The sequence below is a fragment of the Sciurus carolinensis genome, chromosome 14 (assembly GCF_902686445.1).
Source record: "Sciurus carolinensis chromosome 14, mSciCar1.2, whole genome shotgun sequence".
Lineage (NCBI taxonomy): Eukaryota > Metazoa > Chordata > Mammalia > Rodentia > Sciuridae > Sciurus > Sciurus carolinensis.
The window spans coordinates 12,490,667-12,517,038 of NC_062226.1; the positions used below are offsets into that span (position 1 = coordinate 12,490,667).

At 50.7% G+C, this 26,372-nt stretch overlaps 1 protein-coding gene across 2 annotated transcripts; it reads right to left on the reverse strand.

Annotated features, from left to right (window-relative positions):
• Nucleotides 1–5,435: 5,435 nt before the first annotated feature.
• Nucleotides 5,436–25,237, reverse strand: Ptgs1 (prostaglandin-endoperoxide synthase 1). Of its 2 annotated transcripts, none has more exons than XM_047525329.1 (11): nucleotides 25,138–25,237; nucleotides 24,950–25,045; nucleotides 18,179–18,295; nucleotides 17,647–17,787; nucleotides 17,387–17,463; nucleotides 15,690–15,746; nucleotides 15,495–15,578; nucleotides 13,201–13,447; nucleotides 11,169–11,455; nucleotides 7,883–8,030; nucleotides 5,436–6,546 (listed from the first exon to the last, which is right to left on the reverse strand). In XM_047525329.1, the coding sequence occupies exons 1-11, from the start codon at nucleotides 25,142–25,144 to the stop codon at nucleotides 6,191–6,193; spliced, it is 1,617 nt and encodes a 538-aa protein (XP_047381285.1). In that variant the 5' UTR covers nucleotides 25,145–25,237; the 3' UTR covers nucleotides 5,436–6,190. The 2 variants fall into 2 exon arrangements, with proteins under 2 accessions (XP_047381285.1, XP_047381284.1); XM_047525328.1 differs by having other exon boundaries at nucleotides 15,690–15,871; nucleotides 17,320–17,463.
• Between the last annotated feature and the right edge of the window lie 1,135 nt (nucleotides 25,238–26,372).

Here is a 26,372-nt window from a genome sequence, read left to right on the forward strand (position 1 = left end):
GAATGGAAATATTCTGGGCTTTGGAATCACCCAGACCTGCGTCATTCATGTTCATCCTAGGAAAGTTCTCTTAGATCATCGCTGAGCATGAACTGGAAAAAGCCCTGGGCTCGAGCTCTGGTCCAGGTTCTGCTGTTTATAGGCTTTGTGACCTCACCTGCATATTTTCTGAGTCTCAGTTATCTCGTCCATGAAATGGAAGAATCCCAATTCCCCAGAACTGCTTTCATGAGAATTTATAAGGTCTGTGTACAATGCGGTTAGCTCAGCACCTGGCAAGTAGTGGGCACTCAAAACACAGACAGAACGAAGATGACGCCGGCCAGGGGCTGGGGAGTAGAAAGTGGGGAGTGGCGGCTTAGTGGGTACAGGTTTCCTTGTGGAATGACAAAAATGTTCTGGAACCAGACGTTGGTGATGATTTCACAACATTGTGAATGTACTGACTGGCACTCAATTGTACACTTTAAAACGATTAAAACAATCTACTTTGTATTACATATATCTTATAACAATAAAATAAAAACAACTGCTAGATACCCTTCTCCCCTCCCCCCGCCCCGTGGGGTGAGGGGAGGAAGAAGCAGCTAAAGTCATGAGTCCCTGGAAAGAACCAGGAACCAAGACAAGAACAAGCAAGAGTGTCACCAAAGCGGAAGCGGAAGCGGGGGTGGGGGTGGGGGGGTCGAATTGTGGCTGGAGGGGAGGGAGGGAGGAAAGAGTGAGGGAAGGGGAGATACACAGCACAGCTTTTCAGACTTCAAGGAACCAGCGACATCGACATGGTTGTTTGAAGGTTGCAAGCCACAGATTGGAAAGGAGATGGGAATCCTGGAAAAAGTGAGTCATGGGGAGAGGAAAGAAAGCGTCAGTCATCCACAGAGGGAAAGGATGACCACAAGGCAGCATGACATGGTGCAAGGGCTCCGAGTGAGGCTCATTGATAGTGTCACCCCAAATCACCGCTGCCTGTCGCACCACCGCGCCCCCCACTCCCCCGGCCTCCTATGGTTCTGCTTCTGGATGAGCTGGGTGAGGCCCATGGTGGGAAAAGTCCATGCGTTGGGATTTCACTGCCGCCTCCCCCACTTTGCAGCAGAATGACTCTGGACAAGTCACCTGATTCTTCTATCTTAATTTCTTTCTTTGTGCAACAGGAAGCCCCACTCACGGAGTTGCTAGGGCTAATGAAGTGGGCAGGTAAAGTACGCACCGTGCGGCAGGCTCCCAACCAATGGAGGCCGCCTTTCCCCTTCTCCGATGGCCCGTGGACACTCATGAATCATTCATCGCTCTTCCATCAGGCCATAAAGCAAGAGAAAAAACAGACGTGAATTTTGAATGGAAAACAGGATCCATTACCCATAATACATGTGTGCAAAAGAGGAGTTGAAATAAAACCATAATATAGGGAGTTTTATTCGTAATAGTCAAAAAATGGAAACAACCCAAATGTCCATCAACAGTGGACTAGATAAATCAATTGTGCAAGATATTAAGTACTTACACCGCAATAAAAAAATAAAACTATGGGCATCCACAGCAGCAGGGTTGTCAACAGACATTATATTGAGCAAAAGAAGCACGTGTTGTATGACTGTACTCAGATGAAGTTCGTGAGTAGACAAAACTAATTGGTAGTGATGGACGTCAGAATAGTGGTGAGCTTTGAGGAGTTTCTGACTAGAGAAGAGCGCAAAAGAAACTTCTAGAGTGATGGAAATGTTCCGTATCTTGACTATTTGGGTTTATGCACATGGGAAAATTTCATAAAGTATATGCTTAAGATCAGTCACCTTATTATATATTATCACCTGGGGGTGGGAGTGGGGGACCTGCCACAGAAGTCTGCAAGGATGTACGGCCACATTGCCCTAAGACCTGAAATAACAAGCCTGGCTCAAAAAACCTTTTGACTGAAAGTCTAAAGACTGTGAGCAAAAGAAATATTTGACTAAGCCTTGGGTGGGAGGACCAGCTTTAAATGAAACAAGAAGAGGGGGCAGTGAAAAGATAGTGAGGACAGTGCTTCCCTGAGTTCCCTTAATAGTGCTCAGTAAAAATGTCCTTTTAGTTGCAGTTTTTCTTACTGTCAATTACCCATAGCTATTTTAATTGAGTCCATTTTTACAGGGAAAGTATGACTACGTGGACAGGAACTGTAGGCATGTCTAACATTTTTGCCACTTTTTACTCAAACATTATTAGAAGATGGACTATGTGTGCTTTACAACTTTTGCTTCTCTGCTGCTCTCTTCCTGCATAATGTCACTTCCTAAGCAATTTGCCTGCAACCATACTGAGCTGCTACCAGATCAACAGTGTTGCCATTTTGATGGTCTTTGCACTAAAGGTAGGACCCACAGAGTCGAAACACAACTAGGACCTACTGAGGCAGTCTTTTCATATTTCCCAGCTCCTCTGACACCTTTCCTATAGATGGTAAATTTCCCACATGATGAGTCCCTCCTCTCCAAGACTCAAGTCAGAAAACAATCTTTCTTACCCTCTCTTGGAGCTGGAGTATAAACACATGATCCCGGCTCCGCCAATCAAATACAAAATGACTTTAAATAGAGAAAAATGAGAAGCAGGCACCATGCAGAATCCACTTTCTGGCAAGGGTAGTGATAGTAGCTGCCAGCTTATGGGGCAACAGGATGGGGGTTTGGCAGCAAAGCTGTAATCAGAGGTGCATGCATCCTGTGCTAATGTCAGAGGTATCCTCACAGGACCAGTGGCCACTGTTCCTAGGTGCAAAGTCTCCAAGCCTAATTCTCTGGATTCTCCTAGAGATTCCATGAGCTATGCAGTGTCCCATAATAAATTCCTTCCTGCTTAAAATGGATAAGAGAGGGCTATGCTGTTTGCACTAAGAGTTCTAAATGAACCACCTGTCATGTCAGTTAGGGTTTTCCAGAGAAACAGAACCAATGCAGCAATTTCTCTTATAATAGAGAAATATATTAGATAGATGATAGAGAGATAGATAAGGATAGGTATAGAGACACAGAGCTATAGATACAGATATGGATGTATCTTTGATTTTAGGAGTTGGCTCACACAGTCATTGAGACTGGCAAACCTGGAGTCTGCAGGGCAGGATGGCAGGCTGGAAACAGGAGGAGTTGAGGCTGCAGTTGTGAGGTTGAATTTCTCCTTTTTCAGAAAATCCATTTTTGTCCTGAAGGCCTGATTAAATAAGGCCCATCCACATTATCAAGATTAATCATCAAAGTCAACCAGCAGGAGATGTTATGCACATCTACAAAACATACCTTCACAGATATCTATATATCCCAGCCAAATAGACACAAAAAACTAACCATCACACCCACCAAACCCAAACTCCGGGAGTGGGTGTTCAAAGTATGACCTGCACTCTGATGAAGCCTTCCTGGTGCTCTTGATGTTCCCACTTGTAAAAATTCCATGTCCAGTTGTCCATACTAGGAAAAAACCCACCTAATCCAGCCACCTGCACTCAAGGGAGGAATCTCACCTGCAGCCCACCCTATCCACCCACCATGGCCACAGCCCCTCACCTGGCTCCAACTGCTACCATCTCTTGGTTGGCTCATGGCCACAGAGTCTCATCCTTCCTGCTCTCTGCTGTCCAGTCCACCAGAAACTACTCTTTTCAAACTAGTCTGACTGTGTTGTCTCTGACAAAAAGGCCCACAGATTCTTGATAGCTCTTCTGTCGACCTACACCTGCAGCCGTTAAGGTTTGGTTGTAAACAAGGTATCAACTCTGATATAAGCAAAAGAGAGACTCCTGGAACAGCCCAGAGGATGGAAGGAAAAGATAAAGTCTTGAGAAAGTCAGGAATCCAGACAGTCTGGATCTCAGAAGCGGGAACAAACGGACAGTCTTTTCAGATCCCAGCTGCAGGGATGAAGGAGAGGCAGGCATCTTCATTTCCACGCAGTGCGGCTCGGGAGCAAATTTTCAAAGCCAGAGAAATAGCCCAGGATCCATTCACAAACCCACCCTCGACCAAGATATGCTCTTAATAGAACCAACAAGACTAAAGTTAATGACAGAGGGCAGAAAAATTGGAAAGTAGGGGATGTCAGAAGAAGGAATACACATTCTGGGCAAGCTAGAACAATAGCAGCTACCATGCCCACTTTCAGTCCCCAAAGGATCCTTCCAAACCAGAGCAACTTGGGGAGCAGAATTCTGCATGCAACAGGGCCAGGACAGAGAGACTGGAGCAGCCCTAAGCAACTAAGAAGAAACCAAAACTTTCTGGACTACGAGACAGTTGGCCCAGCCCTGAAGCTTGTAAGCCTTAGCCCCAATTTCCCCTGTCATTTCTGGGTCATGGCCGTCCTGAGGAATGTTGTCCAAGGTGTGTCGCACACAGACCTTCCCCAGCCTCTTACCTTACCCTCTGGCTCTGCCTTTCTGCTGGCCACAGGGGTCTGCATGGCAGGGGTAAGGGTCTCAGGCTGGAACTGGAGGGAAAGGGGACTTCCTGCCAGATCTCTGCCACTCCAACTCTGGTCTCCAGCGTGAAAGCACAGAGGACAAAGCAGACTGGGTGAGAAGAGAAGCCATGCTCGCCTTGCATTTATCCTGTTTCATTGTTTTCTTGTTTATTAGCTGTTCTACCCACCCCTCATTGGAATGTGAGCCCCATAAGGGCAGAAGCCTTATGGACATTGATCACTCACTGCAGTTCCTGAAGCTTATCAAAGCAACTGGCACACAGAAAGCACAACCAGAGAAACTGTGGTGGTACCCCATTTGTGTACAATGAATCAAATTTAAAAAAAAAGAAAAAAAACCACTTATGACAATAAACATTTGCAACTGAATGAATAGCGAGCGTGTATGGTGAAGGTTACACCCACCCGTGGTCTTGACCCCGAGCCAGACAAGCAACATGAGACCATGCCCTGAGTCAAACCCGGTGAGGAGAACACAGGCTCTAGACTCCCCCGGGCTGAGTTCCAAGCCTGGCTCTGGCACCACGGGGCAGGCACGTCACTTGGCCACTCTGAGGCTCAGTTTCCTCTGCTTAGAAATGGGGATGATTTCACCCGGATCATACTGTTGGTATGAAAATAAATAAGCACTAGGTGTGCAGAGTTGGTATACGGTCACGCTCCCCTCCCCAGGGCACCTCTCCTCTGTCCTCTATTCCATCAGGGAGGAAGATGTTTTCATCAGCGGGTGGGAAATGAATGCTACATCAGTGCTGGGGAGTTGGTTATTTTAGAAGAATGGCCCCAAAAAGGAAGTGCCTGACCCACAGGGAGAAAGGAATCGCCAGAGGTCTTCGAGTGCACTCAAGACCAGGCCCCATGGATCCCCATGGAAAGTCTCGTGTGAGTCCCTAGCACACCTGGCTCGGGGCAACAAGAAAACCACTTTGGTGTTATCTCTGCACTTGGGGATGAGACCACAAGAGATACATAGCAGATCACTTTGGAAAGAGAACTTTATTAGCTTCACGAGAAACAGCTGCCATGAGTCAAGGCCTGGATGGGGACGGAGCTCTGGTGGCTTCCAAACAATGGCATGGAAAAGCCCATCTGTTCTCTCTATATCCTTGGACCAGGTTCCAAGTGGGGGCTCCAAGCAGGACACCCCCCACTTCCTTGCCCCCTCAGTGCAAGAACATATTGAAGCAGTGCATTTTGGCTGGACATTAGGTCCTTCTGGTCTATGGCTATCTCACTGAACAGGAAAATTAAATGAATGAACAGTCTAGACATTCAGGTCAGGACCAGCCTCTGTTCTGGACCATCAACCAGGAGCACAACATTCTGAATCACCAGTCATACCATCAACATTCTGAAGGGTCACCCAGATTCTAGAATGCAAAATAAGAACCCCCTACTTTGTATATTTCATAAGGAGCTCTATAGTCTAGAATGCCTATATTCCCAATCAACCAGAAATCTGAAATTTGAGGTTGTCAACCAGAAACCCAGTGTTCTGGCAGGCCAAATGAGAACCACTCCTAACATTCTGAAGGGTTAACCAGGAATTCAGCATTCTAGAATGACAAAATCACCATATTCCAGAGAAGGGGTGAGACCCAAAGTTCGAGCCGTCAACCCCAACACTTCCAATGCCAAACGCCAAACCCAGTATTTTGGAATATTGATCCTAGCCTCAGCATTCTAGAATGAAAAGCACAAAGCCCTCCAGAAGACAGCTTCCAAGTCCCTCTCAGAGCTCTGTGGATGGTCGCTCTACAACATGTCCATCATCCTGACTGGAGTTTGGCACTCGGAAGGAAACATAAGGACAGGTCTTTGTATTGAGGCAGACGAGCTTCTTCAGTGTGGCCGTGTTGACAATGTTGAAGCCTACCTCGCCGCCAAATGTGCTTGGTTTCCAGTACTCTGGAGAGCAGATGGGATTCCCTAGAAGACCCTTAAGGGAAAAGGGAGCCCCAATCTCAATCATACTCTCCCCAAAAATGGAGTTTGGTAGGCACTTTTCAAGCAGCAGCCCCGGGTAGAACTCCAAGGCATCGATGTCTCCGTACAACTCCTCCAACTCAGCTGCCATCTCCTTCTCTCCTACAACGGGGAGAAGCTAGAGTCAGAGTCATAGTGCCACTAAAGTCAATCTTGAGAGGGAACTTTCTAGGCCCATCTCTTTCTGGAGATAAGGGGAACTCCAAAATTTGAACAACTGAGCAGGTGCCCTACAAAATCTGGCCTCTCTGGAATTGGGGGAAAGGGTCAGAAAGAAAATTACAAATTGAGCCTCATCCTGGACTGAGTCTAGGAAAAGAATTGGTACTGAAGAAAGAATCTAGGGACCTAGATCTGTCACCAAAGTGCTTGTGACCTCAAGCAACTCATTCCCCTTTATGGGCCCTACTTACCTGGTCTTTACAATAGGGAGTATGCTGTCTGTGTTGCTTCCTTCATGAGCAGATTTTAAGTTCACACAACATTCGGTGACAGTCTAGTCTCTGCCCCTCTGGACCATTTGTCATGGGAGATTAAAGAACGACAAAGACTGCTATTCTGGGATCATGGGGAGCTCGTCCACAGATCCCAGGATCTCCTGCGCTCTGAGACCCACAGGTTCACTGACAGTGACTCCGGGAAGGCAGACAAGGAGCTTCCCTACCTGTCCTCCATAAGGCACTATACGGGGTCATGTCACACCCTGCGTCAGTGGTTCCTCATCATCGCTGACAAGGGTTTCCAAGATTCCAACATCTGAGAATCTTGGGGGGAAAAGGTGTGTGTGTGTGTGTGTGTGTGTGTGTGTGTGTGTGTTTACACGCACACATACATAAGCATGCACAGATTCTTGAGCACCAGAATCTCTGGAAGAGGTATCTGAGAAGTGAATTTTTGATTATTTTGGTTTTGAGGATTGAAGCCAGGTCCTTGAGCAAGCTAAGGACATACCCTACCACTGAACTACACCCCCAGCCAAATTTGGTATTTTAATAATCTGTCTAATGATTCTTATGCAGCTGTCCATAAATGAGTATTTAGGAACCTCAAGGCAGAATAAAACTTAAAATCTTTAGCATGAAATCCAACATTCTACAGCCTGGCACCAACGCACACCCCACCGCCACGTCGTATCTACAGCTCTTCTCCCAAATGGGCAACTTGCTAATTTCCGTGCCTTTGCACTTCTCTTACCCTCCCTACCTAAAATGCTCCTCCCTCTATTCTCCATCTGGAAAATTTCTATTCATCCCTCAAATCAGCTGAAGTCACCTTCTCTCCCCAGGCGAGGTCATTTACCACACTCGCCACCCCTTACAACCCGCAGTCACAGTGCCAGCCACCTGCATTGTCCCATTCTGTTTCCCTGATGTCTCCCTCACTATATCACAAGTCCCTCCAGGAGGGCAGGGACTGTGACTCGGAAACAGCTGCTCACCTGTGAGCTCCTGGAAAGAGGTGTAGGGCTTCATGCCAAACCTCTTGCGGTACTCATTGAAGGGCTGCAGCCGCATCTCTCGAGACTCCTTGATGACATCCACAGCCACATGCAGAACGTGTTGGTCCATGTTCCTACCGCCACCGATCTGCCAAGAGATAAGCACAGCTGTTGGTCTGAGAGTCACGCCAGACTATCTGGGAGCCTGCATAAAGTTCTCAGAAAGAACTTCAAGTCATGAGTCCTTTCCAAGCCAGGATGAGAGCTTGGTGAAGCCCAGGTCTGGCCCTAGGTCTGGCCCTAGGTCTGCCATGTTACACTCCTCAGAGACTCAGCTTCCTCAGTTTTGAAGGGGACCTCTATAGTGGCTCAAAAGTTGTGCCCTGTTCCCCAATCCTTGGAGTCACACCAACAAGTGGCATAATCCCATATTAAAGGAGGGAAATAAGATCCAAAGCCCAGATGACCAGTGAGGTAAGGAAGTCTCCAGAAAAAGATTCCAATTCATATTATTTAAAGGGCATTGGTCTAAAGAAACCTCTATGGCTCAGGATGAAATGATATTAATGTTTAAGAGACAGGTCTGTTTCAATAGAACAAGTAAAATTGGGCAAGAAAAAAGAAAAATACAGTTGAATGAAACCAAACAGCTTGAAGCAAAGTAGACTTGGAACAAAGCAAGCACAGGCTGGTACCAATCCCAGCTCAAACATTTACAAGTTATAGTGCTGTTGTGGTTGAATTTTGTCCTTCCAAAAGATGCACCGAAGTCCCAACCTGCAGTACCTATGAATGTGACCTTATTTGGAATTCATTTGCCCCCTTATTGATGGTTTTGCTCTCCATGGTTTCAGTTAGCTGCAGGCAACTGCCATCCAAAACTATTTAATGGAAAATTCCAGAAATAAACAATTCATCAGTTTTAAATTGCGTGCTGTTCTAAGTAGCATGATGAAATCTAGCTCAGCCTCACTCGGCCCTGCCCAGAATGTGAATCATCCCTTCTTCTGGCACATCCACACTGTAAGCTCCTGGCTTGTCAGTCACTTAGCAGCTTCTTGGTTATCAGATCAACTGTCACGATATCAGAGTGCGCACATTCAAGTAACCCTTCTGTAGAAAACTAACCCTACATCCTATGCCTGCATCCTTCATCTCACTTCCTCAGTCACAGAGGCCTTGTATCATTTCACATCACCCCAAGATTATGGTACGATAAGATATTTTGAGAGACAGAGGAGACTATATTCACCTACTTTTACTACAGTTATAAATATTGTTTTATTATTAGCTATTACTATAAACCTCTTACTGTGCCTGTTTTATAAATTAAACATTATCTTAGGTGTGGTTGTATAGGAAGAAACAGTGTATAGAGGGTTCAGTACCATCTGAAGTTTCAGACATCCATTGAGGGTCTTGGAATGCGTCCCTCACAGATAAAGTAGAGACTTGTACCATCTTCACAGATATGATCATCAAGTTAAGACAATCAAACTTGATTAATCCAATAAGCGGTATCCTCATAAGGTGAGAATAAAGATGCAGGGACAGCACCAGTGACAATCGAGATAGAGATTGGAGTGATGGACCTACAAGCCAAGGAGCACTAAAGATTTTCAGCAACTGCCAGAACCAAGAGAAAGGCATCGAACAGACTGTCCCCTAGAGCATTCAGAGAGAACCCAGCCCCCTTGCTACTTCAATTTCAGACTTCTGGCCTCCAGAACAGTGGAAGAATAAATTTCTGTCGTTTTAGGCCACCCAGTTTGTGGGTGCTTTGTTATGCCAGCCCTCGTAGATAAACATAGGAACCTTGGGCTATTACTTGAGCTAAATTTGAGTTTCCTCATATGCAAAAATGGGGACGGCAAAAACATCTACCTGATACCAAGATGGTAAAATAAGTGACATAAAAGATGCAAAGCCGTTAGAGTGCTGGTCACATGGTCAACCCCAGAGAGTGGTCTTGTGAGATGATTATGGGGGAAAGCCAGATTCCATCACTTCTTGTGCTCTTTTGAATGTCCTGAGAAGAGTCAGCCCACTTCTGTGGCGCTGGGCCAGGTCCAATGCTGAAGTCTCTCACGTACATCACGGTCGTTCTTAATAAATTCTATGGAAACCACACAGTCGCACACAAAGGCTTGTCTCTGTTTACATCTGTGTCCCCACAGAGAACACAGGCCATAAACCAGCCACCGTAGGTTGGTGGCAGCATGTGCTAACTCCAGTCGAAATTCCAGAAGGAAATCTATGTGGTGCTCCAGCTTCACGCCAGGACAATTTGAGTGGATACAGTCCGAGTGGCTCAAACGACAGAAACCTATTTCTTCAGTTTGGAGGTCAGAAGTCCAAGACGAAGTGTCGGTAGGGCTGTTTCCTCCTGAGGCCTCTGCTTGGCTTATAGATGGCCACCTTCTCCCTGCGTCTTCACGTGGTCTTCCCTCTATGTGTAGCCGAGTCTTGATCTCTTCTTGGAAGAATACCAATCATATTGGATTGCAGCCCACCCTAATTTCCTCATGAGCCTTGATTGACTCTTTAAAGACATGATTTCCAAGTTCTTATTCTGAAGTTTTAGAGGTTAGAATTTCAGTGTACAAACTGGGGGGATGACACAGCTCAGCCCATGACAGAGGCGTCAATTTACAAAACACTTAACTATACACAGGATTTTTCTCATGTTACTCTACTCTGGATGGTCTGTTCCTCAAATTGCCATGCCCTGTGACGCCCTGGCCTCTACCCAAGCTGTCTCCTCTATATGTAACACCATCAAACTCTGCCGCCAACACCTCTTCTTTCCTGGGAAATTCCTGCCCACTCCTTCCATCTCCTCTTTATCCATAATGCCCAAGTCTGAGCCAAAATCCCTCTCTGAGTTCCCGGAGCCCCACAGGTTTTCTGCATCAGGGCTTTCAACGTGCACGTGTGCTTCTGATAACCTCAGAACAGCACTGAGCACTGTGCCCCACATACAGTAAGTGCTCAAATGATGTTGGCTGTCATGGAACAGTTTATTCCCCTTTCTGGGTATAAATGCCAAAGGAACAAGGACCCAAGAGCCACATCAGTCTTGTTCACCAGTATATCCCCAGCACCTGGAGTCTCATCTGGTACTGTCAAATGAACAAATGAGCAAGAGGATTCATGAAGGAATGCCCGTAACCAGCCTTTCAAAGCGACAACACCCCCACCTTACAGGAGAAGGAACCGGGATTTGAACCCAGGTCTGTGGAGCCCAGAGCCCTCCTGCACCCACCCACACCACTCCAAGGCTTACCCGGCCAGCATTCTGACGAGAAAAGGCATCCACCAGGGCCTCCACCCCGTAGTCCACCAGCATGGAGGTGTTGAACAAGAACTGCTCGTAGCTGTACTCCTGGGAGCCCAGCTTGAAGGAGTCGGGCATGAGCGGGTGCCAGTGGTAGAGCTGGTTGAACTCTAAGGCGATGCGGTTTTGGTACTGGAACTGGACTCTGAACAGCATCTCTGGGTCAAACTTCAGCTGCAGGAAGTAGCCACTCAAATGCTGCACGTACTCCTCAATGACAATCTTGATGGTCTCCCCTGCACAGGGGAGAAGTAGGGTCAGCAGAGCAGAGTGACAGATAGCCGGCTGGCACAGCAGGCCCACTCACAAAAAGTGCCGCTTGCATTTGTCTCCTCATTGTTGCTGATTTTATTTGGTCATTGCCACTTTGTCTCCTTGAAATGGGATATGAAAATGGAACTGTCTATTTCTCAGGTTTAACTGAGGTCTCAAGATAGGAGCACCAGGACTCCCACATTCCAAGGGGATGTTCTAGTCTCACCTAAGTAGAACATGCAAAGGAGGCGTCCAGGGTTTGGTCCAGGGTGGGTGTCCCCTCCCATGGCCCATTAAGAGAGGCTGGAGGAACCCCAAAAGATAGATAAGGGGAGGCAGACCTAGTGGGGACTCTACATAAGCACCTCAGTGGAGGAAACGGCTTCAAAGAGACCCCTCTGACACCTGCTGCAGCAACCAAGGAGGGACCCTCAGGACAGAAGGTGAGCCTCTCCCTGATATGTTTGAAAAAATTGTATTTCTTATATTTAAGAATTATTATGGATAGATTTGTCCTCTTCCCCCCTCAGGAACCAGCTATATAGCAACTATCAGGGAAGAAGCACATTGAACATTCCATAACAAAATGAAAACTGGTAAACTAGATACTAAAAGAAGATGGTATTTTGGCCAATTAGTCATTACACAAATTATGCAGAATTTGGAATGAGCAGACCTGGGGCCAAATCCTAGCTTCACCATTTGTAGCCACCTGAACTTAGACCAAGATCATTAATCTCTCTGAATCTCATTTTCCTTATCAGTGTAACAATATGCATTGGATCAGACCTAATTCCAGTCTCCCTCTGCTGAGTGGCCTTGGAAAATGCACTTAACCTCTCTGAATCTTAATTTTCACAAATGTAATCATATCTGTTTCAAACACTTGTTGTGGAGTTAAATGAAGCTTTGGATGTGCAGTACCCTAGGATTCCTGCCTTTGGTCTTCAAAAGCAGCTAATCTGATAAGCAGCCTCCAGCCCTACCCTTGCCCTCTCTGGTCAAGGTCTCTGCAGTGCTGAGACTTTAGAAACAGCCCTTCCACCCTCCTCAGGCTATTCTTGTCCTCTGTGCTGGATCTTCCAGGCCCCACTGAATTAGGCACTATAATTGGGACCAGTCATGCCCAGTAGTTCCCAGGGGTGGGGGCAGAGAACTGGCTACTGGTGACTCAGAGAGACCATGGTCTGGACAGGAGTGTGAGGAGCTAAGCTCCCAGGCAAGAAGCCATCTGACATTTTAGGTTGCAGACTCGCCCCCGTAGGGGACACAAAAATATCCTGTCCCTGAGTCACCTAGAAGCTGCCAAACTGCAGAAAGGCAGACACATGCAGGGCAGAAAACAGGAGGATTCCTGAAGGCTGGGCAAGCAGGGGTTTGACCCTGTATGTGCTGGGGATACCAAGTGTGCATCTGGGTGCAGAAGAAGGGAATGCTGAGATTCGGGTGGCTAATCGAATGTGCTGTGTGTCACTCAGCTCATCATCAAACATCACAGTCACCTGTTCTCTGCAGACCTACTAGGTGCATCCCATTCATCAACTCAGCAAATCCTTACAGCCATCATCTGCCCCCAAGTACAGATTCCAGGACCCAGGCTCACAGACCTGGAAGCCTGCTGGCCGTCTGAGGCAGGTAAGAGGAAGAGCCAGGATTCTAAGCCCCTCCCGGTTTCTCAGGACTAAGCGGGCAGCCATTCTGGCCAGGGCTTGTTCCCAGCCCTCACCTATGAGGATGAGGCGAGTGGTCTGGAAGAGCTGTTCGTCATCCCAGGTAGGGTGCTCGGCTTTCAGCAGGTCACACACACGGTTGTGCTCTCGCAGCCAGAGGGTGGCGTAGAGCATGAGCCCGGGAAGCAGCCCAAACACCTCCTGGCCCACCGCCATCTGGTTTTGGGGCGGGATGCCCCGTGGGTAGTGCATCAACACCTGCGCCTGGTCCACCGATGGCGGGTACACCTCCCCGTCCAGCACCTGTGGGATGGGGCTGCCTGACAACCCGGGGCGGGGCATCCGCAGAGCCCAGGCCCGCACCCCAGCTGCCGGTCCTCCTTTAGCAAGGCTGTCAATTCTCCCCATCTCTGCTACCTCCGCCCTTGTCCAACCCACCCTCATCTTCCTCCCGGACTCCACACCCTAAATAGGCTCCCTCTGTCCACTCTTTGCCCCAGGTAGCCCATTCTCTACCCTGCAGCCAGCACGATCCTTTAATAAAAGACTCACATCTAATATCCCTTGCAGGCTCGAAACCCTTCCAAGTCCTCTTTGTAATCTCAGAAATCAGAAAGCCTTAGTACCGCCCCCTGCAGACAGGAACACCCTCTTTTGGAATCTTTCTTACATTTGATCACCCAGCTCAGCAAACACGCCCCTCCTTACATTCCCTCCAAGTCATCCAGGCTGCTTCCTGCCTCCAAGTCTTTGCACACACTAAACCCTCTGCCTGGAAAGCCCTCACCCCTTCTTGACCTCCCTAATCTCTCCTCCTTTTTCATGCAACTCTCTCTTTATTCCTAACTTCCAAGGGAAGCCTTCCTAGCCTCTGGTCACTCTAGTAGCACCCACAGCTTCTCTGTAGTGGCTGCTGTCACCCGTGTCAATAGTTACATGGCAGTTTCTTCATTCATTCACTCATCAAATACACACTGATTAAGTGCCAACTACTGTCCCTAGCCCTAAAGAGTCAGTGGTAAACTTTGTTTTGGTTTTTGCTCATTTAGGTTTGCAAATCCAATATGGTAGCCACTAGCCATGTGCAGATCCTAGGTACCAGAAATGTGACAAGGTGAATGAAGAACTGAATTTGATTTAAATTTTATTTAGATTTTACTGGATTATGATTTAAATTTTAGGGGCTGGGGTTGTGGCTTAGTGATAGAGTGCTTGCCAAGCACCTGCAAGGCACTGGGTTCAATCCTCAGCAGCACATAAAAATAAATAAATAAAATAAAGGCATTGTGTCCATCTACAACTAAAAAAAAAAAAGATTTAAATTTTAGAACTGATACTTCAACTATTATAAAACCTTTAGGTATGTTGAGAACAACTTGGACATGTGAATCTACTTAGTCAACTATAAATTTCATAAAATCCAAAAACAGATATTACCAGTGAAAATTTAGCATCCAAACTAAAATATTCTTCAAGTATAAATATACATCAGATTTTGTAAGATTTAGTTTGAAAAGAGTAATATGAGATTTTCTTTTTTTCAATACTGGGAGTTGAACCCAGGGCTTCATGCAAGCTAGGCAAGTACTCTGCCACTGCTACATCCCCAGCCCTGTTATTAAATTTTATTTTGAGACTGGCACTCCCTACATTGCCTATGATGACCTTAAGCTTGCAATCCTCCTGCCTCAGCCTCCCAAGTACCTAGGATTACAAATGTGTACCACTGTGCCTGGCTGAGAACTTTATTAATACTTTTTGTATTGATTACATGTTGAAATGATAACATTCAGATATACCACAGCAAGTAAAATATATTATTAGAATCTATTACACCTGCTTCATTTTACTGGGGCAACTAGACAATTTAAATTACATATGTGACTCACATTATGTGTCTGTTGGTCGGTGCTGGTTTAGACAAGAAATCCTCATGGACCCCACCTCCTAGCATTTATGTCTAGGAGGCACCTGACGGGCTGAGGTTCCTTGAGGACAGGGCCCATAACTGTGATGGTCACTGCTCAATCACTTATTCAAGGCACATCATGGTGCCCTATTAATATTACAGCATGATTGAACAAATATAAGCAGACTACAAATGTCCACCTCCCATTGAGATGGACAATCGACCCCTCCCAGGAGGACATAGGAAACCATGAGTGTTCCTCACCTGGTTCTCGTGACTGGCACTCCCTCCCAGGGTTTACTTACTGGCTGTCCTCCTGGCACACACCTCCAGTTCCCATGACTGGCCCTCTCAGGACATGACTCACCCTTCTCCTCAGCAACCTGTCCCAGTAAGACCATGGAGTCCCTCCCCCCGCCCCACCCCCAGGCCCAGCACTACCTGGTACTTGAGCTTCCCATCCTTAAAGAGCCGCAGGTGATACTGGCGTTCCAGACTGTCTCCATAAATGTGGCCCAGGTCTACCTGAGGACAGAGAGGGATCCACTCACATCACCTGGGTCCTTCCTTACCAGTAATGACCTGCATGTGCCAGGTGAGGATCACAGCAGTCCTGAGCCCCTCCTACATACTCACCCCATGGCCCAAGGCCTTGGTGAAGCCAGGACCCATTTTGCCAGAAGTTTTGAAGAACTGGTGGGTGAAGTGTTGTGCAAAGAAGGCAAACATGAGGTTGGTGCCTTGGGGGGCAGGGATAAACTTCCTCCTGAGCAGGAAGCGACGGCCCAGGAGCTGGGCATCTGGCAGCTGCTTCTTCCCTGGTTGCAGAGGTAGGAATATAGCTGCCTGGATCCCATCTGGGTCTTTCTGACCTAGGGGCTTCTGGCCTTACCCAGCAAACTGACCCAAGCAGGACACCCAAAGCAGCCTCCTCTGGACCACCTCCCCACCTGCAGCAGTCCCTGTACCCTCTCTACCAAAAGGTCTAGAAGTATGTATGGGTGATATTTGAAAGTGACATTTGGAATTTGCTTTAAATAAAATTGAAATGCTTCAATGAAAACTAAGAGGGAATAGATGACATATAATTGGAAAGCTGTTAAGTACTGAAACTAGGAAATGGGAACATAGTTCATTATACTATTTTCTTTTCTTTGTTGACTTTTGTATATATTTGCAACTTTTTCATAATGAAAAATTAACAACACACACACAAAAGAAGACCTTCCATTCCTGGCCCTGGAGCAGGGTAGCCTGTGTTTTCAACTGGCAATGCCATTTGCTCACTGTGTGAACATAGATAAATCATCTCATTTCTCTGAACCTCAATTTCTTCATCTGTAAAATAGGGCAAATGATACCTATTTTGTAAGCAGATTTGAAGAACTGCATGAGATGATGTAATCATGACAGAAAACTACTGAAGCTGAATCTTTTTGACCAATGGTCAGCAAATTTTTTTTTTTTAAAGCCAGGTAGTAAATATTTCAGTCTTCACAGACCATATGGTCTCTATCTCATCTATTCAGCCATAGAGTAGTGGAAGCCATAGAGACCCAAACGGGACTTCAATACATATGCAAGGTTTGAAACCTGCAAAAGTGCAACCACCCAGCTGCACCGAACCAGCTGCAGCAGCGACACCATGTGGCGGGAACTGGAGCAACACAGTGGTGGACTGATGAGCCTCTCTTGTCTTCTTGTTTATGAAGCTGAATTGAACTGAATAACTCTGAACTGAGTAACCCCCAGATTTCTGGATAACTAAGGGTGGAGTGGGAGAAGGTCTTAGGAGGAAGATCCCTGCCAATGAGGCCAAGTGAGTTTTGGGCAGCCAAAGAAAAACCCTAACCTGATTTGTACACTACCCTGGAAAGCATGGGAAATGATTTACACTAGTGAAGAACCAACACAGAGCTAGGATGCAATGCATAGCACACCAATCACTCCTTCTCACACTTCATCATCAAGTCTCCCCCACCCCAGCTGACTCCCCCTCATTAGGAGGTCAGCTTCAGGCAAGAGGTACCCTGGAAATATGGAAACATTAGTCTCTCGCTGCCTCTGACTTTCTAGGTGACCTCAGACATGACACTTTGCTGTCCTTTCCTGTCCTCATCCCTGGTTCTGGACACGTCAGCTGTCTTGTCTTGGTCTTCCGGTTGGTGAGATGTCAATAATTGCTCTTCGACCTCCATTTTCCCAATAAGGAGAACTGAGCACCTCCTACAATCCCCAGGCCCAGCTCCTCACCCCCTCCCATTACCTTTGGTCCCCATGGGCGTTGGGCAGTCTTGGGGCACAGAGGGCAGAATTCGAGTGTAATAGCTCACATTGGAGAAGGACTCCCAGCTGATATAGTCGTAGGCTATGTTGTACGTGGGAGGGCTGGGGATGAGGTTGGACCGCACTGCAGGGTGAAAATAATGGTGAGGAGCGTGTTCCCACCACAGCCGCACCCGCCTCCCTCCTCCTCTTGGGTTGGGACTTGTCTTATCTGGCATTGTGGAGTCTCCCCACCCACTGCCAAGAATCCCAAGAACTGGCAGGAGTTCTTGCTCCCCCGATTAGGAAGGCCCTGCCCCACACCCACCTACGAGCACCAGGCGCATGAGCATATCTCGGATGAAGGTGGCATTGACAAACTCCCAGAACCAGCGCCCGTGCGTGAGCAGGAAGTGGACAAAAGTGGGGCTGGGCCGCAAGGAATTCCGGAGCCAGGTCCAGAGTTCAGCTGCAGGGGTGGTGGGAGCCACTCAGTTGGCCCTCCTGGCAGGACCAGAAGTAGCCAGGGTGAAGATGGGGCTTGGGAATGAAGGCCAGGAGGGAACCAAGTAGTCCTGGTGGGACAGGAGTAAGGACATGACAGAGCCAAAACCAGGTGTGAGGACAGGGACCAGGGGAAGGGAATGTGGCAAGGAATTCCCATAGGAATTCCCCAAACAAGGAGTGCTAGTGAACCAGGAGCAAGAGCCCATGTAGGAGCCAGGCCAGGGAGAGGGTAGAGCCAGGCAAGGAAGGAGAAGGTGGCCATGGACAGAGACAAGGGCAGGAAATGGGATCTGGGAGGAGGGTCCAGGGGCACAGGAAGGCTGGGGGGGGACTGAGGTGGAGGCCTGGCTCACGGATGGTGCAGTTGGGGCCAGAATAGCCCGTGCGGGCACAGTCACACTGGTAGCCGTCCAGGCCGAAGCGGACACAGACGCCCTGGTTCTGACACGGATAGTAACAACAAGGGTTCACTGTGGGCGAGAAACACACGTCAAAGATCATGGGGGTCTCCTGACCCATCCAATCCCTGATGGGGGAGGAGGGGTCCGAGGAATGGCCTTGGGCTGCAGCTCTGTCCTCGATCACTGGGTAGTCCCTCTCCCTGGACGCCAAGCCTCCCCCAAGGCTGCCCCCCTCCCCAGTTCCCACAACCAGGAGCATAAATCCCACTCTGCCATTCCCAGGCCCAGCTCTAGCTCACACTGGGTCCCAAGGATAGTCCCCCCTTCCTCCCTGCTGCCACCAAGGCGGGCAGAGGGAGAGCCCAGACCCCAGCTTGGTTGCTAAGGCTAGGAAACCGCTGATAAGAGGCTATGGCTGCAGTCCAGGGAGCCCTCACTTCCTGTCGAGTCTGAGCCCAGCACCAAGGGCAGGGTTTGTAGGGGACAGAAAGGGGACAGAGATGGGGTGTTCTCCCAGACTAGCCCCCAAGTTCTGAGCACCTGGACTCTAGAAAAACGAGATCTGCCATCACAAAGCCCACTTTGCAAAAGGGGAAACTGAGGCCAGAAACAGGGAAAGTCAGAGAGGACAGGAGACAACGGTCATACCAGACCAGCTGCCTTTCCCTTCACTTCCCACCACCCCTACCTACTGTCCGGACCGTCAAGTCCATGGAAAGAAGTTTTCAGAACCCTGGGAACAGAGTGTGGGTGGAGAGAGAAGGGAACCCCAATGTCCCATCTGCCTCAGCCCACATTCCTGAGAGGTCCAGATTTGACCTAAGTGAGGGTCCTGTCTGTGCTCTAAGATCCTGAGGAAGGTCATGGGCCAAGGGAGCAGGAGAGACATGGCCCACAAAGTCTCCTGAGAGGGTGAGTGGAGTTCTGTAGCTGCCTCCTTCCTCCTGGAGAAACCCCCCAGTCCCTCCCTGCATCTCACACACATCCCTCTGGCCACCCACCCAACCTTGCTCAAACCTACACCACCTCAGTGATTCTTTAGAGGCAAAGAGTCTTCTTGAGGTTTATTCAGGTCCACCCCACCCCCAACCGCTCCCTGCTCGGCAGGGGAAACCAAGGCTCAGGGAAAGGCAGAGACTTGGCCAAGGACACACAGCAGAGCCAGGCAGACCCAGAACTCCTGGCTCCTGGCAGGAGCTCCTTTCCTGGTCTTCTGCAGAAAATACCAGAATCCCTTCTGCAGACACTTCTTAATCTGGGCTTGGAGCCAGCGGTACAGGGAACTCTTACTCTTGGTACAACTGAACACTGGGCGCCAAGAGGGTAGCAAAAGGTGGGAGCAAACTGGCATGAAACGCTCAGTCAGCTCAGGGTGCCAGGGTCGGAGGGCAGCACCCTGGGCAAGCGCTGGCCCTCCCGTCTCCATGTCCTCTCTTCACAGCATGGGGCGCAGCCTGGACAGCAGTTTCCTCCTGCCCGCCCCCCTTCTGAGAGGGCACCCAGCACCCCCCACATAGACACACAAGAAAAAATCGCCAGACTCACGCAAAACATTTTGCTTGAGCCCCAGTGACGCCCCACAGCCTCACAATGGCATCCGTGCGGCCAGCAGGGGTGTAGGAGGGAAGGGCCAAGGGGAAAAGGCTGGACAGAAAGGCCTTATCAGGCTGCCACAGGCAGACCTGGCAGGCAGGACCCAGGGAAGGGACCTGGCAGGACCCTAGCCTCCCCCTGGCATGGCCACAGGCCCAAAAAGGCCAAAGGGGCTCAGGATCCCGCTCTGGCTGGCTCAGGGGTCTTGTCCCTCTCCCCTGCTGGGCTTCTCCTCCTTGATCCCAAGTCGCCTGCCCCAGGAGCCCCTGGAGCTCTCCACTGCCCAGCTCCCAACCCTCGCACAGGCCTATGAGCTCCAGCGGTCCAGTCCCTCCATGCAGCGGGCTCGAGGGCTAAGGCCAAGCCTCCCTGGGCTCTGGGCCCCCATCTCCAGGGCAGCAGGGCTCTCAACAGGGCCCTGAGCCTCAGGCCTGCTGCTGCAGCCCCCCTCCACCCAGGGCCAAAGGCTCCTCCATCCTCATCCTCCAGCAGTCTCCTCCCCACCAACCAGACCCTCCCTCTGAGCCTCTGCCCTACCCCCCAAAGTTGTCCCCAATGTCCCCACTCTGACTCCCAGTCTCTTCTCCTGGCTGGTCTCCACCACAAGCTTCCAAGAGAGGGGGCCACACCTTCCCCAGTGTCCTCCTCCCCACCCAGGCTGGGCACACAGCCTGGGCTCAGCCCAGGTCCTAGGGAGACCCAGCCACTCAGGGAGCCAGATGTGGTGGCCAGAGCTTAGCAAATGTCTGTGGAATTAGTAAAATGACATAAGGAGACTGGCCACTCCCAGGTTAGCCCTTGTCCTCGAAGCCCACCCTCTGAGGTTAGAGGCAAGGCCTCCGTCTGTGCCCCCAGTTCTGCCCCAGCTGGGAGCTCCGCCTTCAGTTGCTGCCCAAGCCATGCCCCGCCCCTGCCAAGAGGGCCCCCCTCCCCCTCCCAGCTCTCGGTCCTCCTCCCGCAAGCCGTTTCCATAAACACCAGCTGCCCCAGGGCAAGCAAACTCCTCCCTGGAGCAGACCACAGCCCTGGAGCCCCAGCGTGTCAGGGTGGGCCCAGAGGAGACCGGCGCTGCTTGACCACAGCGGGACTGTCACCGTGGGACTGGGGAGCCAGGGCTGTAGTTGACCAAGTCTATGACCTTACATTCCTACCACCCATTTATCTTCCCAGTGCTCTCAGGAGGGTGGGAGGCCCCCATTGCACAATGAGGAACACGGGTCCCCAAGGAGGCCGGAGCCCCATGGCTCCCAAGCTGCAGAGCAAGGCTTGAAGCCCCTTCTCTTCCCTTCCCTCCCCTCCCCCTCCTGGAGGTGCCCAGGCCTAGATTTGGGGGAAGGAAGGGAAAGGAAAGTCACTTGTCACTTTGATCCACAAGCTGGGAATGACCACTGGTGAGGTAGGGTTGTCACTGTTCCTTCAAGGTAAACCTTGAAAATCCTGAAGGTATGAAACCAGGACCCCAGTGATCAATGTCTCCTGCTGCAACCAGAGCTCCAGGACCTATTCATACAGGAAGTCCTCCTTCAGTCTAGCTTCAATCCTGCATGTTTTCATTCCAATCCACTTGTGTGCTCAGGAGAGGACACCCCTCCACCAAGTTCTCCAAGTGGGGAGGTGGAGGCAGGGGGTCTAGCTCACCCGGAATCTCCCTCGCCCCGCACAGGCCAGGTGCACCACATAGGTAACAGGAAAGGTGAAGTAGAAAGCGACCGCTCTTGCTGGCTGCGTGGCCTTGGCAAGTCCCTCAGCCCTCAGGGCCTGGTTTTGCTTTCACACCCCACTGAGGTGCTAGAGCAGGCAGCTCAAAGGCAGGCTCCATGACATCCCGCCCCCCACTTCACGGTGGAGACAATCTGTCCCCGTCCATCACGCTCATCAGTGTCACTCCCCTGCCCCGTCAGCAGAGTCCTACAACCTGCTCTTGCTGAGTGCTGAGACCCTGAGGCAGGAATGACCCCGGCTGCCCACAGGGCACGCAGACCTGGAGGCCAAGCAGCCAGGCCGTGTTCCCATGGCCAACCACTCTCCATGACCACCTGACTCCAGGATCTGAGCAAGAAAATGTCCTCCAACGCAAGAGCTGGGGCCCTGGACACAGGGCTAAGCGTGACTAGGAGACAGGCACAGCCGGGGAACACCAAGTCCTCCAGGATGTGGAGGCGGGAGGCAGCAAGAGAAGAGGCTGCACCCAAATCCCCTAAGAATAATATTTAGAGAAACTCCAGGGGCCTGGCAACCAAAGAGAAAAAAATGGCCCTGAGTAGCCAGGCCTGGGCCCAGCCCCTGCACCTAGCGGGGAGGGAGCTCAGGCCCTCCCAGGCCCTTCCAGCCCCACAGTAGCTGGAGGAGCCCCGCTAGGAGAGGAAGCCCCTCCCGCCACAGGCCCAGCTGGTGCTGGAGATTGGAGGCAGCAGGCTGCAGGCAGAGGGAGACCGCAGCACAGGCTGGGTCCCCACCCCACATGCCACAGCCCTGGGCAGATGCACCTCGCACACAGCTCTAGCCTCAGGTCATGCCCCATCCATCTCTCCCTACCTAGGAAGAGGGCACAAAGCCAAACCCAAGAGCTGGAGGGAATGAAACTGAGTACGACAAATCCCCTGGTCCAGCCTTGTCCCTGGAGAAGGACCCCACCTCCTCCCCCACAGACAGCAGGAGCCCCACTCCCTCTGGCCACCTGCCCTCCCAGGTGAGTCTCAGCCTTGTCTTCTCGTTTCTTGATTCCTTTGATCCCCCTCTGGGGGTATAAAACCACAGCCTTCAACTTCTTGGGGCAGATGCCCGGGTGGCTTGGGCTTGAGTTTACTCACAGACTGGGCATCCAACCTTCTGCCCTGCACCCCACCCGCCACCCATTCTTTCCTTGATCCTTGCTGGGTTTCCTTGCCTCCTGACTGGGTTCCTGGGCCTCCAGTGCTGCCTCAAGTCATCCATCCATCCTCCTTCTCTTACTCCCAATGACCTTCAGCCCAAGTTCCAACTTCTCCCCCTGAATTTGAAGGCCCTGGCCATCCAGCACCTGCCCCACGTACTATGGCTCCCTAGTCAACGATCACCTCTCACTGCTCAGAGCCTGTGCCTTGGCTCATGCCACTGCTTCTACCAGAAAGACCTTCGTAGTGCTTCACCATAAAGTCTTGGTGTTTCCCACCAAGGTCCATTTCAAATGTCACCTCCTCCCAGAAGCCTACCTCGATTCCTCACACTGAGGTGCAGCTACTCCCTCCCCTGAGCCCACCCCCTTTACATTCCTAAGCCGTGGCCCTTGATTCTCTGGATAACGTCTGTTGGCATTTGTCTCCGCCATCAGACTGTGAGCTCCTCCAGTCTGTCTCCCAGCCCCAGCCAAAGACTGACAAAAGCAAGCCCTTGGGAATGAATAGAGCAATTCTGTTTAGGAACTTACGATTAAAAAGTAGAAAAGTTGAGATAGATAGATGGATTGACTGTCTGATAGATAGATAGCTCAGACTGGCTTCTTGTGCAGCTCTGGTCATGAGTTCACACACTATCCTAGCAAGGAACCCAATACCAAGCAAAATCCAGGGGTGGGCAGGGATAAACTTGAGCAATATGGATCCTCTGGTACAGCCAAGATGGACTCCATCCCTGCCCCACAAGAGAGACATAAGTAACAAAGAAAGAGGCTGGACAGACCCTGTGTACCCAGAGGCCTGGATGGGGCCAGATGGGGCCTTAGAGGAAGGACTGGGCTCATCTGGGGACTAACAAAATAAATTGTGGAGGCAGCCGAGTTAGGCTGCCGCTCTGCCAGCTCACTGGGGGTGGGCGGGTCTCAGGCAAGTGGGCTCACCACCTCTGGGCCTCAAGTTCCCCTTCTGTAGAATGGTCCTAACACATCTCCCTGGCAGGACTGTGGTGAGCAACTCAGAAGTTGATGCACACAGCAAACCTTTGTAAACTGTAAAGTGCCGGCCGCCAGGAACGTCCTTCTCCTCTTTACACAAACCAGGTTTTTGCTGAACCCAAATCCTTTCCTAGAGTAGTCTCCATCCTTTCCTCGGCTCCCCCAATGCCACCTACTCAACCAGAAACCTGGAGACTCACAGAAAACGTTCCTCTCTCCGCTGAGCACCAAGTTCCTAAAGCATCACAGCAGAAAGCCCCGACCACCCTGCTCCTTTCCTGTCCTTTCTTGGTCCCATTTTACATATGGGAAATGGGAACTCAGAGAGGGATGGGCCAGCCAGGTAGAGGGGGGGAGCTGTGTTCAGAGTGTGCAAAGACCCCCCCCCACACACACACACACACAGAGTAAGCTGGGGGAGGAAGTCTGGCTGGATGAGGAGTGAATTCCTTCACCTGGCTCATGTCTGTGGGAGGGAGGGTGGAACTGCACAGAACTTGACTTTCCCCATAGTACTTGGTGATGAAATCAAAGGAGTTCAGGGGCCCCCCCCGCCAGCATGGGGCAAGGGGAGTTTTCTGGGGAAAGACTCTGCAGAGTGCTTAAAGTCAGACAGAGCTGAGTTCAAGTCCTAAGCCCACCACGTACTGCGTGAGCTTGGGAGTGTCCGCACCCACTGAGCTTCAGTTTCCTCATCTGCTCAATGGAGGCCTCATACGTGAGGATTAAACCCAGGAAAAACATCCTGACTCTGTAAATGAATGGCCACCCGCCATCTTCACAGAATGGCTGATGTACTCGGGTCTTCACCAGGAGAGACCTTCTCTCTTGAGGCTGGGAATCAGGATGAGTTCCCAGAAAATTGGAAGCTGGAGAAAGGGAACTCGTTGGCCCGGCGGCTTTGGCCTCTGCGCTTCCTGCGAAAGAGGACCCCGCAGGAAACAGCCAGCTCGTTGGGGCGGAGGCGTTTGCAGAGCTGGGGCCCAGAACAGGTAAGGGGTCTGCAGAGGAGAAGTCCCTGCCCGCCCTGCGCCGGCTCCATTTCCGATCTGCCGTTCCGTGTCCCGCGAAAGAGCCTCGTAGCCCCCTAGCCACGACCTCATCCCCGGGGGTCTCCATCCCAAAGGACTCGGCCCCCTCTGCTTTCCCAGGCGCTGCCCAGAAAGGGGAAGCTGGGCCGGCCAGCGGGGCGGAGAGGGGTTTGGACCAAGCCAGGGGCTCAGCACCCCGTGCTCCCGGCGGGCACGGAGGGGGCCGCCTACCCGGTGCGGGCGCCTCAGGGTCCACGGGCAGGACCCGAGACGGCGGCAGCAGGAGCAGGAACAGGAGCAGCGGGAACCGGAGCGCGATACTCCTCCCTGCAGAGGAGAGAGGCGAGGGGCTGAGCCTGGCGTTCAAGGCTCCGCGAGGAGGCCACGAGGACGCACCGGGACACCCAGGTCCGACTCACGGCTCATGGCGCGGGGCAGCTGGCGGGTGCGCGACGCAGACGACCGGTCGGGTGCCTGGCTCACACTGCCCCGAGCTCCGCCGCCCGGCCCGCCCCCTCCCCACCCATCCCAGGGCTCCACCCCCACCCTCCCTCCCGCTGTCACCTCGGCCGCCGCCCGCATACTTCCTCTGCTCCAGTCCCAGTCAAGACATTTTATTAATTATTGTACGATTGTCGCTAAGGCGTTTTTTCACCTGAGACCCTTAAGGCACTTGACCTTTTACAGCCAGTCGGTGCCGGAAACGCGTCCATTTAGTAGATAGGAAACAGACCATGTGCAAAGCTGAGGACAGCCAAGGCCTGGAGGCAGAACGGAGGCTGGAAGCGGCTACCTCAACAGTCCAGCCTGGTCTGCACGTGTTTCCCTGGACGGGAATCTCACCGTCCCTCCGACAGATCCCAGGTCCAAAGGGAGGACTTTCTTCCCCCATGGGCGGGACTCTGCCCTCTGAGGCATTCTCTGGGCATTGCCTCCTCCACAAGAATCAAAGGACCCGAGTTTAAGTCCAGACTGCACAGCCTACTAGCTGTGTCACCTTGGACAAGGTACTTATCCTTGCTGGCCTCGGTATTCTCATCTATAAAATGGGCATAACAACAAAACCATCCCATAAGTTTTTTTTTTTTTTTGGGGGGGGGATGGGGGTACCAGGGATTGAACTCACAGGGCACTTGACCACTGAGCCACATCCCCAGTCCTATTTTGTATTTTATTTAGCGACAGAGTCTCACTGAGTTGCTTAGCACCTCACTTTGTTGAGACAGGCTTTGAACATATGATCCTCCTGCCTCAGTCTCCTGAGCTGCTGGGATTACAGGCATGCACCACCACACCTGGCTCCATAAGGTTTTATAAGATTCAATACCATGGAACTGGAATGCAGTTAAGTGCTCAGTTAGCAGGAGTCTTCCTTCCTTCCTTCCTTCCTTCCTTCCTTCCTTCCTTCGTTTCTCTCTCTCTCTCTCTCTCTCTCTCTCTCTCTCTTTCTCCCCTAACTCAAAATCCAGGGCTGGTCAGGTCTGATGCTCTAGCTGTACACTTTACAGAATCCCAGCATCTGGATCCTCTTTTTCACAGTTGGGGAGACTGAACCTGGAAGGGGCAAGGGACAGAGCCAAGGTCACACCAAATCTCCTGGTCCCCACGCCCGCAGGTCCTCTTCGTCAGTTATCCCAGCACACCCAGCCACCCT